General features: G+C 42.6%; 1 protein-coding gene across 2 annotated transcripts in view; it reads left to right on the top strand.

Annotated features, from left to right (window-relative positions):
* Positions 1-15,265, top strand: part of cdk13 (cyclin dependent kinase 13) — a 147,033-nt gene that overhangs the window by 123,550 nt on the left and 8,218 nt on the right. For both annotated transcript variants that reach the window (XM_073032002.1, XM_073032095.1), the window contains exon 13: positions 2,277-2,741. In XM_073032002.1, the coding sequence (XP_072888103.1) occupies positions 2,277-2,741 (465 nt within the window). The remainder of the gene's footprint in view (positions 1-2,276; positions 2,742-15,265) is intronic.

Below are 15,265 nucleotides of genomic sequence, written 5' to 3' on the forward strand. Positions count from 1 at the left end.
GCTAGCATATGCTCAATTTCTTTTTCCACTAGCTTGCTCTTTTCCAAATTCATCCGATAAGGGGATTGTTTAATCGGCTGGGCTGAGGTAACAGTAACATCGTGGTCTGTTACTTGGCACCTCCTAGGAACATCTGGGCATAAATCTGCATGCCGGTTAATTAGCTGTGTCAGCTGCTCTCTTTGTTCAGGCTCCAAGTGAGTGACTTTATCAGCAAAGTTGGCCAAAATAACAGACTTCTCTAGTCTGGTGGGTACTATGCTTATCTTTTCAAAACGCTCAGACCCCTCCTTATCAATCCTTTCTGCCTCATCGGTCTTTGCGACAGCACCGACCACCATGGGGGTCGCATCATGATAACCCTTTAGCATGTTAACGTGAACCAACTGGCTCGGCTTTCGTCTATCAGGAGTTTCGATCACATAATTCAGAGAGTCTATTTTCTTAATCACTTTATACGGCCCTTGAAACTTCGCCTTTAGGGGGTTGGTAACTACAGGGAACAGGACCAAAACCTTATCGCCCACTTGAAATTCTTGCTCTCGGGCTCGTTTATCATACCATTGTTTCATTTTAGTCTGGGAGTCTTTAAGATTTTGCTTCGCAAACTTTACGGAGCCTTTCATGGAACCTCAAAACATAGTCAATCACATTGACTTGCACATTTGGACTAGACCATTTTTCTTTGAGTAAGGTTAAAGGTCCTCTGGGCCTGTGACCAAAAACGAGCTCAAATGGACTGAACCTCAGAGATTCCTGAACCGTGTCCCTCACTGCAAATAACAGAAGCGGTAATGCATCATCCCAGTCACGAGTGTTTTCCTGATAGTAAGTTTTAATCATAGTCTTTAAAGTTGCGTGGAATCTTTCCAATGCTCCTTGAGATTCCGGGTGGTATGCAGAGGTTAGAATTTGTTTAACTCCCATCCGTGTCAACATTTGTTGAAATGCATGCGACATGAAGGTACTCCCCTGATCTGACTGTATCTCTCTAGGTAACCCTGCCGTGGTGAAAAATTTAATGAGTGCCTTTACTATCGCAGGAGTCCTGATGTTCCCCAGGGGCACAGCCTCTGGGAATCGAGTAGCAGCACACATCATGGTCATGACATACTGCCACCCACTCGCAGTTCTAGGCAAAGGACCCACAAAATCAACGATGATTCAGGAAAAAGGCTCCCCAAAGGCGGGTATGGGTCTGAGGGGTGCCTTAGGAATAAACTGATTTGGCTTTCCTACCACCTGACAAGTATGGCACCTTTTACAATAGTCAACAATATCCCTTCTCATGTTTGGCCAGTGAAAATCTTTCATAACCCTATCTACTGTCTTCCTTACTCCCAAGTGTCCACCTAGAGGTCCCTTGTGAGCCAAGTTCAAAATTTCATCCCGATACTCCTTCGGAACCACCACCTGGTGTACCACCGCCCAGTCCTCATTGACTGGCACCGTGGTCGGCCTCCACTTCCTCATTAACACTCCCTCCTTCAGATAGTATCCCCCGGTTCCTTATCAATCTCTACCTCAGAAAGAGCTGATTCTTTCAACGCCACAAGCTCCTCATCATGACTCTGTTCCTTTATAAAATCCCTCCTTGCTAATGATAGATCACTCATAACAGTATATTCTCCCTGTGTCTGTGGGTTTCCTCTGGATACTCCAGTTTCCTCCCATATTCCAAAGGCGAATGAGTTAAGGTCAGTGAATAAGTTGACACTGAAAGCAAGGCAGCTCTTGCAGGCTGCCCAGGCACATCCTCATACTGTTGATCGTTGACACAAGCAACGCACTTCACTGTATGTTTCAATATACGTGTGACAAATAAAGCTAATCTCTCTGTATAACTCTTGCCTCTTCATCATTATTAAATCACTTAATGAACTTAGTGTCGGCGTTCATTTCCATTTCCAACTGTAAGGAGTTTGTGCATCCTGCCCATGAACGCATAGGTTGCCTCCCAGTGCTTCAGCTTCCTCCCACATTCCAAAGTCATACCAGTTAGTGGGTTAATTGGTCATTGTAATTTGTCCTGTGCTTAGGCTAGGGTTAAAAAGGTGGGTGCTGGGTGCTGTGGGCCTGTTCCCATCTGTATTTCTAAATAAATAAATTTATTTGCATTCACAATATTTAAAAGTTGTCATGATTGATCAGATTTCTATATTTGTATATATGCTTGAAGTATTCGAAGATTTATAAAATGTGTGCTAAGCTTTTAATTTTAAAGATGTTCTTGTATTTTATTTACTGAGCTTTAAAGGAGGTGTATTTTTCTGCAGAGAATAAAGGTACTGGACAGCCGCTAAACCAGAATGACCTGGCCATCCTTGTGAACCTGTTGAGATCCAAGAACAGTCTTAGCCTGGCACATCTTGCTCAAGCATTGAATATTAAAGTGAATCCTGAGACTCAGCAGCAGCTCAGCGCAGTGAACCTTCCAGCCGGGGTCCTGGCAGCAGCTGCTAAGCAACAGCAAGAAGTCGAGAAGCCACCAGTGGTAACGCCATCTGTGCCGCCTCAACCCCCACCGCCAGCTACGCAGCCACCCCAAAAAACTGAGCTTGATTCCGCTCAGACCGCCATTCAGAGTGCACTGGCCGTTTTATTAACCCAGCTGATTAAGACACCTCAGCCAAAGGAAAAGGAAGTTGTTGCTGAGGTGGAGAGCACGGCTTCTGAAGTTGAGATGCCAGTGGAACCCCCAGAACCCCCAGATCCTCCTGAACCCATGCCTGCCGGACCTGGTACGTTAACCTGCACTCACTTTCACCTTGCATTTATTTTAACACTTAGACCATAAGACATACAGACATAATTATGCCACTCAGCCCATCGAGTCTGCTCCCCCATTCCATCATGGCTGGTCTATTTTCCCTCTCAACCCCATACTCCCTCCTCCTACTTGTAATCTTCGTCGCTCTGACTAACCAAGACCCTTTCAACCTCTGTTTTAAATATACTTAATGACTTGCCCTCCACAGCAATGCTAGCAATGAGTTCAACAGATTCACCACCCTCTGGCTAAAGAAATTTATTCTTACCTCTGTTCAAAATGGATGTTCCTCTATTCTGAGGCTGTACCTTCTGGTCTACTGCTTTGTTGAGCACCTCCACTCCATCCGTCAAAAGGAGAACTTCCCAGTGGCCAAACATTTTAATTCCCATTCCCATTTCCATTCGGACATGTCAATCATGGCCTCTTCTTGTGTCATGATGAGGTCACTCTTGGAGAAGGAGCAACAACTTGTATTCTATCTGGGTAGCCTCCAACATGGTGGCATGAGTATTGATTTCTCCTACCGGTAACAAAAATAAAATACCCTCCTCCTCACTCTGGTCTCTGGCCTCTTCTCATCTGTCTATCACCTCCCCTAGCTCTACACCACCTTTGCTTTTTCCACTCTTCTCTATCAGTTCTTTCCTTTCCAGCCCTTTACCTTTTTTACCCACTTGACTTCAACTATCCTAGCTATCCTTATTACCCTCTCCCCAACTTTTTATTCTGGCGTCTTTCCCCTTTCCAGTCCTGAGGAAGGATCTCGGCTTGAAACGTCAATTATTTATATGTTTCTATGAATGCTGCTTGACGTGTTGAGTTCCTCCAGCATTTTGTATGTGTTCCTCTTCTGCAGTGTGTATACGGTTCAGGCCCTCTGCTGCTTTCTACAGTTCTATAGACTCTGTTCCCTTCTCCCAATTAAATACAGATGCAAGAACAAACCATTTAAGATCTCCTGTTTTTTTGTTTTTTGGCTCCATGTATAGAATATTGCTCTGATCTTCCAGAGGACCAGTTTTGTCCTTTTGCTCTTAGTATACCTGTAGGAGCCCTTGTCTGCTCAAATAACTTCAAGCTTTCTTTCAACTCTACTGATTTGGTACTTCCTGCCTATACCTGCTATGCACCTCTTTTTTTTCTTAACAAGACCCTCAGTATCTTTCAAAAACCAAGGTTTCCTAAACTTGTTATGCTTGCCTTTTATTCTGACAGGAACATCCAAACTCTACGCTAAAATTTGTACTTTTGAAGGCCGCCCTCTTAGCAAGTACACCTGCCAGAAATCAACCTGTCCCAATCTACACTTGCCAGTTCCTTTTTGATACCATGAAAATTGGCCTTTCTCTAATTTAGAATCTCAACATGTGGACCAGACCTATTCTTTTCCATAATTATCTTGAAAGTAATGGCATTATGATCACTGGATACAAAGTGTTCCCCTTTTGTCACTTGCCCTGTTTCATTCATTTTAGGAGATCTAGTATTGCACTCTCTCTAGTTAGGACTTCTATATGCTGTTTAAGGAAATTTTCCTGAACCATTTGATAAACCCTTTCCCATCTAGTCTTTTTACAGTATGGGAGTCCCAGTCAATGCGTGGAAGTTAAAATCACCTACTATCACAACTTTATTTCAGGCAACAGTGTGTAATCTCTACAAATTTGCTCTCCTAAATCCTGTGAGCTGTTTGGTTGTTCCATTAACATGAATCATCCCTTTCTTATTTGTCAGTTCCACCCATAGAGCCTTAATAGATGAATTTTCTAGTCTGTCCTGTCTAAGCATTGCTGTGCCCTGACAGTAATCCTCCCCTCCCCTCCCCTCTTACTCTATCATGTTTTAAACCACAGAACCCTGGAATATTGTGCTGCCAGACTTGTCCCTACTGTAACCAAGTCTCACGAATGGCTACAACATGTGCTGATCCATTGCTCTGAACTCATCTGCTTTACTTACAATACTCCTTGCTTTGGAAAATACACAACTTGGAAAATTAGTCCCACCATGCTCAACCTTTCAATTCCTGACTTAGGCTTAATAACATCTTTCTCCACAACCCTTCCACTATCTGCTCTTGCTTGCATTGCCCTGTAACTCTAGTTTAAACATGTTCTCTGCCTGTGCAGCACCAGCAAACCTTCTCGCAAGGATATTAAACCCCCTCAAATTCATCTCTTATGAATAGGTCCCAGCTTCCCTGGAAGAGAGCCCAATGATCCAAAATTCTGAAGCCCTCCCTCTCGCACCAACTCCTTAGCCACATGTTAAACTGGGCGATCTTCCTAATTCTGATCTCAATAACATGTGTAACAGGTAGCAATCCTAGATCACAACCATGGAGGTCCTGTCCTTTTCCTTAGCACCTAACTTCCTGAGCTTGCTTTGCAGGATCTCATTACCTTTCCTACCTATGTCATTGGTACCAAAATGGACCATGACCTATCTGCTCACCCTCCCACTTGAGAATGCTGTGGACAAGATCTGAGATGTTCCTGGCCCAGACATCTGGGAGCCAACAAACCATCGAATCCACAAATCCACAGAACCTCCTTTCTGTTTCCCTAACTAATGAATCCCCTATCACTACAGCTCGCCTCTTTTCACTCCTTCCTTTCTGAGCTGCAGAGACCTGACTGCTGTGACTTTCATCCCTACCGCCTTTCCCCTTCCTGATGGTCAACCAATTACCTATGTCCTGTACCTTCCTGTATGTCCTGCCTATCAACCCCCCCCCCCCCCAAATAATCCAGAGTTTATCCAGTTCCAGCTCCAACTATTTAACACAGAGTGTAGGAGCTGCAGCTGGATGCATTTCTTGCAGGTGTAGTTGTCAGGGATACTGGGGGTCTCCCTGCCTTCCCACATCCTGCAAGAGCATTCCGCCACCCTGCCTGACATTCCCACTGCTCTAACTGCAATAAGAGGTTCCTTCCCCCACCTCTACCCACAGAAAGACTTCTGGTTCCCTCCCACATCAATCTCTGTATGTAATAGCCACTTAACTTATCACATCACATCACATCTCTGGCATGCAGCAGTGGGCTATTACTACAAAGATTAGGATCAAACTCAGGCAGTGGTGCTAATCATCCAGTCATTATGTCCTTACAAATTAACTCTCTTCTTGATAATTTGCATATGTGGACTTCCAGGACAGTCGGTTATTACCATTTTGTTTTAGTTTTAGGAAATAGTACATGAGGAATTTTGGTTACATAATGCAGACCTGGATGTCTGTCCATGTGTGTGGATGGGAGGGAGGGGGAAACGGGGATATTTTGCTGCTGTTCTTGTTGCTAGTTGTGTTGTTGTGAATATTGCGAACATGCTATGTTGGCACCAAAATGTGTGACAACATTTGCACACCTTTGGGTTGCATTGATTAACACAAACGATGCATTTAATTTTATGCTTCAATGTACATTTGAAAAAATACAAATCTTTTGAGGTATAGAATTTAAAACACTGATCTGGTGCTCCTGTATCAGCTAACTTGTAACTAAACCAAGTTATATAAGTTTTCCAATTCACATTATTCCAATAGAGCAGAGATTAAAGGGGACAATGGAAGGCAGTCCATGTCATTTATGATGGTTAATTTTGCAGTGGGACTGTAATATTCTGCCCTGCACACAATAGACCTGAAGAACTTTATCAGTGTGATACAGAGAGCAATCAAAGCTTTGCATCCAGTTAGAGAAGAAGACATTGGAGCAGAATTAGGCCATTCGATCCATCAAGTCTGCTTCATCATTTGATCATGACTGATCCATATCCCTCTCAACCCCACTCCTGCTTTCTCCTTCATAACCTTTCACACCCTGATTTATCAAGAATCTCTCAATCTCAATGACCTTGGCCCCCACAACCACCTGTAGCAACAAATTTCACAGATTCACCACCCTCTGTAAAGAAATACCTCCTCAGCTCCGTTATAAGTGGACTTCCCTCTATTCTGAGGTTGTGGCATCTGGGCCTTTGAATATTCAATAGATTTCAATGAGATCCCCATCATTGTTCCAGATTCCAGTGAGTACAGGCCCAGAGCAATCAATGGCTCCTCTTATGATAAGTCTCTGGAATTGTCTTCATGAATCTCCTTTGAACCCACTAAATTCAACACATCCTTTCTTAAATAAAGAGTCCAAAACTGTTCACTATACTCTGTGAGGTCACACCAGTGCATTTCATCCTTGGTTTCAATCTTTTAATCATTAATCATTTTCACATGGAAAGTAGCTTTGTTTAAAATCTTATAAAATGACTCATGGGGTGATCCTGTGCAAATTATGAAACTGAGTAAAAATAAATCCAGAAACACCCCCTTACATTGAATTTGACAAAATCAGACATTTAAATTGGAAAGTGCAGAAAGATGAAGCTCTTCGACAAGTAGTGATCAGTGCTGGAGAAAGAAAAATCATTGAACAAGTAGTAGAGCAGCAAAATAAATTGCATTGAATGCATTTTTTGTTCTGAGGAGGATAATCATTCATATTGCAAACTGCTAGTTGCTCTGAACTTTGACCATAAGATATAGGAGCAGAAATCGGCCATTGGGCCCATTGAGCCTACTCCACAATTTCTGTGTCCTCTGGTCTTAGACTCTCCCATCATAGGAAACATCCCCTCCACATTCACTCTATCAAGGCCTTTCACTACTCGATAGGTTTCAATGAGGTCACCCCTCATTCTTCTGAGTTCTAGTGAATACAGGCCCAGAGCCATTGCAGTGCTCTTCATATGACAACTATTCAATCCTGGAATCTTTTTTGTGAACCTCCTTTGAACCCTCTCCAGTTTCAGTACATCCTTTCTAAGATGAGGGGCCCAGAACTGCTCATAATACTCCAAGTGAGGCCTCACCAGTACTTTATAAAGTCTCAACATTACATCCTTGATTTTATATTCTAATCCTCTTGAAGTCAATGTTAACATCACATTTGCCTTCTTCACCACAGACTCCACCTGCAAATTAACCTTTGGGGAATCCTGCACAAGACTCCCAAGTCCTTTTGCGACTCAGTTTTTTGTTTTCTTTTTCTCATGTAGAAAATAATCAACCCTTTTATGCAAAGTGCATGACCATACACTTCAAGACATTGTATTCCATCTGCCATTTTTTGCCTGTTCTCCTAATCTGTATGTCCTTCTATAGCCTTTCTACTTCCTCAAAACTACCTGCCCTTCCACCTATCTTCATATTGTCTGCAAACTTTGCAACAAAGTCGTCAATTCCTTCACCCAAATCATTGACATGTAACATAAAAATAATTGGTCCCAACACAGACCTGTGTGGAAAACCACAAGTCACTGGCAGCCAGCAAATAAAGGCTGCCGTTATTCCCATTTTTTGCCTCCTGCTAATCAACCACTGCTTTAATCTTGCTAGAATCTTTCCTGTAAAACAATGGGCTTGTAGCTTAATAAGCAGACTCATAAGACATAGGAACAGTATTAGGCCATTTGCCCATCAAGTCTAATCTGCCATTCAATCATGGCTGATCCTCACCACCGACTCATTCTGCAAGTTAATCTTCATGGTGTTCTGCACAAGGTCTCCCAAGTCCATTTGCGTCTCAGATTTTTAGATTTTCTCCCCAGTTAGAAAATAGTCGCCACATTTATTTCTTGTACTGAAGTGCATACCTTGCATTTTCCAGCATTGTATTCAATTTGCCATATTCTTTCCCATTCTCCTGATCTGTTTAAGTCCTTCTACAACCTACCTGTTTCCTCAACACTACCTATCCCCTCCACCAATCTTTGTGTTATCTACAAATTTGGCAACAGAGCTATGTATTCCATCATCTAAATAATTGATATACAGCTTATAAAGAGGCAGTCCCAACACTGACCCCTGCAAAACACCACTAGTCTCTGGCAGCCAATCAGAAAAGGATCCTTTTATTCCCACTGGCTGCCTCCTACCAATCGGACTGCTCTAACCATGCTAGTAACTTTTCTGTAATACCATGGGCTCTTAACTTGGTCAGCAGCCTCGTGTGGGACCTTGTTAAAGGCCTACTGCAAATCAGAATATACAACATTCACTGCATCCCTTTATCTTTCCCACTTGTAATCCCCTCAAAGAATTTCCAACAGGTTTGTTAGGCAAGATTTTCCCTTGAAAGAACCATGCTGACTTTGTCTTATCTTGTCGTGTGTCACCAAGTACTCTTTAACCTCATCCTAACAATTGACTCCAATATCTTCCCAGCCTTTGAAGTCAGGCTAATTGGTCTACAATTTCCTTTCTGCTGCCTTCCTCCTTTCTTAAAGTGTGGAGTGACAATTGCGATTTTCCAGTCCTCCGGAACCATGCCAGAGTCTAATGATTCTTGGAAAATCATTACGAATGCCTTCACAATCTCTACCACTACCTCTTTCAGAATCCTTGGGAGCAGTTCACTTGTGCACCTTTTGGTCTTACAGCTTTTTGAGTATCTTCTCCCTTGTAATAGTAACTGCACTTACTTCTCTTCCCTCACACCCTTCAACACACTGATAGTGTCTTCCACAGTGAAGACTGATGCAAAATACTCATTTAGTTCTTCTGCCCTCTCCTTGTTCCCCGTTATTATTTCTTCAGCCTCATTTTCTGGCAGTCCTATATCCACACTTATCTCTTATTTTTTATATACAGTACTTGAAAAGGCTTTTTCTATCCACACTAATATTGTTTGCTAGCTTGCTTTCATATTTCTTCTTTTCCCACCCAATGATTTTTTTTTTAGTTGCTCTCTTTTGGTCTTTAGAAGTTTCCCAATCCTCTCTCTTCTTGCTAATTTTTGCTCTGTTGTACGTCCTCTCTTTTGCTTTTACATTAGCTTTGACTTCCATTGTCAGCCACGGTTGTACTATTTTGCTATTTGAGTATATTTTTGTTTTTGGAATACATCTATCCTGCACCTTCATCTTTTTCCCCCCCCAGAAACTCATGCCAGCATCTCCTTCCAATTAACTTTGGCCAGTTCCTCTCTCATAACACTTTAATTTATTCCACTGCTACATCAGACTTTACTTTCTACCTGTAAAATATCAAGTTGAACCGAATCATATTGTGATCACTGCTAAGGGTTCATAGAAACATAGAAAACCTACAGCACAATACAGGCCCTTCAGCCAAACATGTCCTTACCTTAGAAATTGCCTAGGGTTATCCATGACGCTCTATTTTTCTAAGCTCTGTGTACCTGTCCAGGCATCTCTTAAAAGACGTATCCGCCTTCACCACCGTTGGTGGCAGCCCATTCCACGCGCTCGCCACTCTCTGCGTTTTTTAAAAAAAAAATAATAATAATAATAAATTTGCCCCTGACATCTCCTCTGTACCTACTCCCAAGCACCTTAAACCTGTGTCCTTTCGTGTTAGCCATTTCAGCCCTGGGAAAAAGCTTCTGACTATCCACACAATCAATGCCTCTCATTATCTTGTACACCTCTATCAGGTCATCTCTCATCCTTAGTCACTCCAAGGAGAAAAGGCTGAGTTCACTCAACCTACTCTCATAAGGCATGCTCCCCAATCCAGACGACGTCCTTGTAAATCTCGTCTGCACCCCTCCTATGGTTTCCACATCCTTCCTATAGTGAGGCGACCAGAACTCAGCACAGTACTCCAAGTAGGGTCTGACCAGGCTTTTTTTAAATAGCTGCAACATTACCTCTTGGCTCCTAAACTCAATCCCACGATTAATGAAGGCCAGTGCACCGTATGCTTTCTTAACCATGTAGTCAACCTGCGTAGCAGCTTTGACTGTCCAATAGACTCAGTCCCCAAGATCCCTCTGATCCACCACACTGCTAAGAGTGTTACCATTAATGCTATATTGTCATCATATTTGACCTACCAAAATGAACCACCTCACACTTATCTGGGTTGAACTCCATCTGCCACTTCTCAGCCCAGTTTTGCATCCTATCAATGTCCCACTGTAACCTCTGACAGCCCTCCACACTATCCACAACACCTCCAACCTTTGTGTTGTTACGTACCCCGTAACTGGGTGTCTTACCAGCAAAGATAGAAGTATCTGTTGGAGTCTGGTGGTACTATTTTCAACAGTATTTATTAGTAAAATATACAAATCAATATTAATGCAAATATACAGATAATACATGTTAGCAATACTAAACCTAAAAGTGTGGGTATAATAATAATCAATGATAAACAAGCTCTATCGTTGTCTAGGGGATAATGAATTGTCACATGGAAATATAAAGTTCAGTTCAGTTCATGCAGGCTGAGGTAGTTGTTGATCGATGTGTTGTAATTGTTGGAGAGAGAGAGTGAGAGAGAGAGAGAGAGGGCGATCAAACAGTGACAGCTATTGTCTTGCAAACCTTCCTTTATGATCTTGATCTGTTGATGTGTTGTTGTGGCCATTCAAGTATGACCCCTCTGTCCTTTAGCTAGACCGTTCTTCCGTGGTGGACTCGTCACCCAGGCAAGGGTGGACACACACACACAAGCCCCCACTGGCCTTGCTATAACCACTGTGAGTGAAATTGACCGATCCTCCGTTCGGTCCCCGATGCCCCACACTTTCTCGTGGGTTTCTGATGCTCACTAGTGTGTCTCCTGGTGCGTCTGAGGGGTGTCACCCCAGACCTCACTTTTATCCCCACTCACGGGGTCTCAGGTGTCAATGAGGTTTGAATGACTTAACCCATCAAACCAGCCCACTCTGGCTGTCCACTGAGGAATTTTAATGAGCAGGATGGTACCACGTAAACAGCCCTCTCCGCAGCCATAAGTCTTTCGGGAGTCATAACATGGTGGATAAACATAACTCTCTCTCAGGCTGTTATCAGTAACAGATGTCCTGGCATGTTTTCTTGTGTCTCTCTTACTCTGTCGTTAGCAGCATCGAAATAGTAACGGTTTGCGATTCTCCAAAAAGGGGGGGTATGGGCAACTCTGCACCCTTCTGCCCTTCAGAGTTGTTCATCCTTCGTAACACCCCCATCCTTCTAGGAAGTTTCACCAAAGGGGAAAATTAACTAGTACAGCGTTTCACAGGATTACAGAGTTTAGCAAAAAAATACAGAAGTGTTTTTAACTACAAAACAATACAGATATACCTTCAACTTAGCATCTAGATAAACAGTCAGTGATTACATTGTCACTTCCTTTAATATGTTGTATCTTAATAAATTCCTGTAGCATCAGACTCCAATTTAATAACCACCTATTTTATTCCTTTTCGTCAGCAAAAAAAACTAAAGGATTGTGATCTTAACTTAAGTGTATATTACAAAATGTGAACCAATACATGTGTGATTATACTGTAGTACATTACAAAAGTTTGTGCAAATACTAATCTCTATTTTACTTTTAAACTTAACAGTCAATCTTCCATGATGTTGTCTTTATTATTTACATGCTTTGTCAAATTCCCTCAAAACCAGATCCTGTGGCATTTGTCAACCTTTGCCCCTTTTCAATTTAACTCTCACATGGTTAGCTTGCTCACCAGTGTGGAATAGGCTTTCGCATACTCCGTTCATAGGAGTTATCTTATCACCAATGTTTTCCAAACTTAGCCCATTTTCTGAACTTCCACACAATTCTTTATTTTTGAGCAAGTCATTAATTTTATCTTCAGGACCCTTCATTCTATTAGTTTTCAGTTTAACATCTGCAAGTGATCCCTCTTTGTCAAAACAACATTTCTGGTTCTGTCCCTCCAAACCACATCCTTGAGTAACATTAACGAGTTGTTTATCTTTACATTCCAAAACAAACTGTAATTGATTCACAGGCACCTTGTGTTACTGCTTCTAAAACCAATTCAGACTTTAAATTTTCTTTATTCAATTTAGGAACAACACTTTTCCCTTCTCCTTCAATAATATTCACATCACCACCTTTCATCTCCTCACCAACTTTTAACACACCTTCTAACACAAACAACTGAGAATTCTCACTCTCCACTGGTACCAAGGTTAACCCTTTCTTCACTGAACCAAGTCCATCTCACCCAAAAGGACTGCATTCCTTTTCAACTAAATCAGATACCTCAGACTTTTCCTGAGTTTCAATACTAGGTTCAGTACCATGTGCATCCACATCTTGAACACACTCAAACAGGACATCTACCTCTTCCAGGCTTTCCATACCAGTCCCTTTTTCAAATTCTAAGTTCCCCTGATCCTCCCAGTTACTCTCTGGGCAACTCCCATCCGGAATAAACTCAACCCTGCGGGTTAAAACAACTTCATCTGCTAACCCAGCAGACTCCTTCAAAGTAATGGCATCCTTTTCATCTAGGACTGCCCTTATATCATTATTGGGAACACATTTAAATTTCTCAACTTCAAACTGCTCTGTCAAGCCAGACAGATCATCCGTGTCCAACCCTGGACCTTCTAACTGCCTTATCTGTTTCTCATCATTCTGTGCCTCCATAAATTTTCTCTTGGCTAAGGGTAGGTCTACCTCCTCTCCTTTACTCTCTTTCACCTCCCTATTCTCCATTTTACCATCCCCTAACCCCTCTTGGTACAGGGTTGGTAAAAACGTCTCAGCCAAATCAACACTGGACTCATTTAAACTGTCCTTTTTCTCAGCCGCCTTTCTCGACATGCTGCGAGTGATCGCGCATGCGGGATAGATCTTAGAATCCAGGGGCGGGTCCTCAGCACTCACAGGCTTGCTTGTCAGTTTCACTGCTGAACCCACCTTGCCACCTGCTAAATCATTACCAAGAAGGACGTCCACGCCGTCTCTCGGTAATTCTGACCGCACCCCTATTTCAACTGGTCCAGATACCAGGTCACAATTTATAATGATCCCATGCAAAGGTACAGCTTCTGTTCCTTTTCCTATGCCTCTTAACACAACCGCTCCAGTCTCAGGACCAAAATCTAGGACCTTACTTAAGATCAATGACTGATCAGCCCCAGTATCTCTCCAGATCCTCACGGGAACTGGGGTTTCTCCTTCTTTCACAGACACCGTCCCTTCCGAAATAAATTTCTCACGCCCCTCTCGTACTCTTATCAACCTTTGCCTCCCTCATCAATCTGCTGACTGACTCAATGCAACCTGTTGGGACTGCCGTTTTCCCTTTTCCTGTCTCCTTCTTCGGAGCAAAACACTTAGATGCTATATGACCAGCTTTCCCACAATTATAACAGGTAAAGCTAGGAACCTTCCTGCCAGCCTGCTTTTCCTCCTCCTTACCTTTACCACTAGCTCCCGGCTTATTCTCTATCTTAGCCAGTGGACTTTCTTTACCGTCCCTACTGCCTTTCTGGTAACTTTTATTTGAGGAAAACTTTGTCTTGTGGGTTAGGGCATATTCATCTGCGAACCTGGCAAATTCCGATATAGACTTATTCGGCTTCTCGTTCAGATACATCCGGATATTATCTGAAACACAACCTTTAAATTCCTCAATCAGAATTAACTCTCTGAAGCGATGGAAATCCTCCTCCACCTTTTCTGCAGCACACCAGCGATCCAAGAGCACACCCTTTTCATAGGCAAACTCTGCATACATCTGATTCCACACTTTCTTTAAATCTCTGAACTTTTGTCTATATGCCTCAGGTACCAACTCGTAGGCCCGAAGGATAGCCTCTTTTATTTCCTCATAATCCGCAGACACATCCATGGACAATGCCGCATATGCCTGTTGAGCCTTCCCTTTTAATGCACTTTGTAACAACGCCACCCACTGATCTCTGGGCCACTTCTGATTCACTGCCACCTTTTCAAAATGCAAGAAGTAACTGTCAACATCTGTCTCCTCGAACGGAGGTACTAACTTAAACTCCCTACTAACATTAAACTTCTCCTCTCGGTCTGCCCCTTGGACTCTTCCCTGTTGCTTTAACTTCTCCATGTCCAGCTCATGCTGCCTCTGTTTCTCCTTTTCCTCCCTGTCAGCCTGTTCCTTCTCCCTTTTCACCTCTAACTCTTTTAGCTGGAGCTCATACTACCTTTTCTTCTGTTCCGCGTCCAACCTTAATTTTTCCAACTCTAACTGAACCACCCCAACAACTGGTTTCTTTTCTGGGAACAGATCCAATACCCCAGTTGAAAACACATCCTTATCCATATAATACTGAGCTATGGCCCTCTGGATCTCCCACTTTTTCAATGACGACTTCACCTCTGTGAGATTTAATCGTTTCACAATATTCACCAAATCCGTCTTTTTGGCATCCTCTAGCGCCTTCAAAGTCAGATTTTCTAAAAATTTGTCTATATCCATCTTTGCTGGTTTCCCATTTGGTATCAAATCTCGAGACGAGGCCCCAATTTGTTACGTACCCCGTAACTGGGTGTCTTTCTAGCAAAGATAGAAGTATCCATTGGAGTCTGGTGGTACTATTTTCAACAGTGTTTATTAGTAAAATATACAAATCAATATTAATGCAAATATATAGATAATACACGTTAGCAATCCTCTACATAGCACCATCCAGAGACAGAGAAGCAGTTTCAGCGACAGGTTACTGTCGATGCAATGCTCC

Source organism: Hemitrygon akajei, chromosome 1 (assembly GCF_048418815.1).
Source record: "Hemitrygon akajei chromosome 1, sHemAka1.3, whole genome shotgun sequence".
NCBI lineage: Eukaryota > Metazoa > Chordata > Chondrichthyes > Myliobatiformes > Dasyatidae > Hemitrygon > Hemitrygon akajei.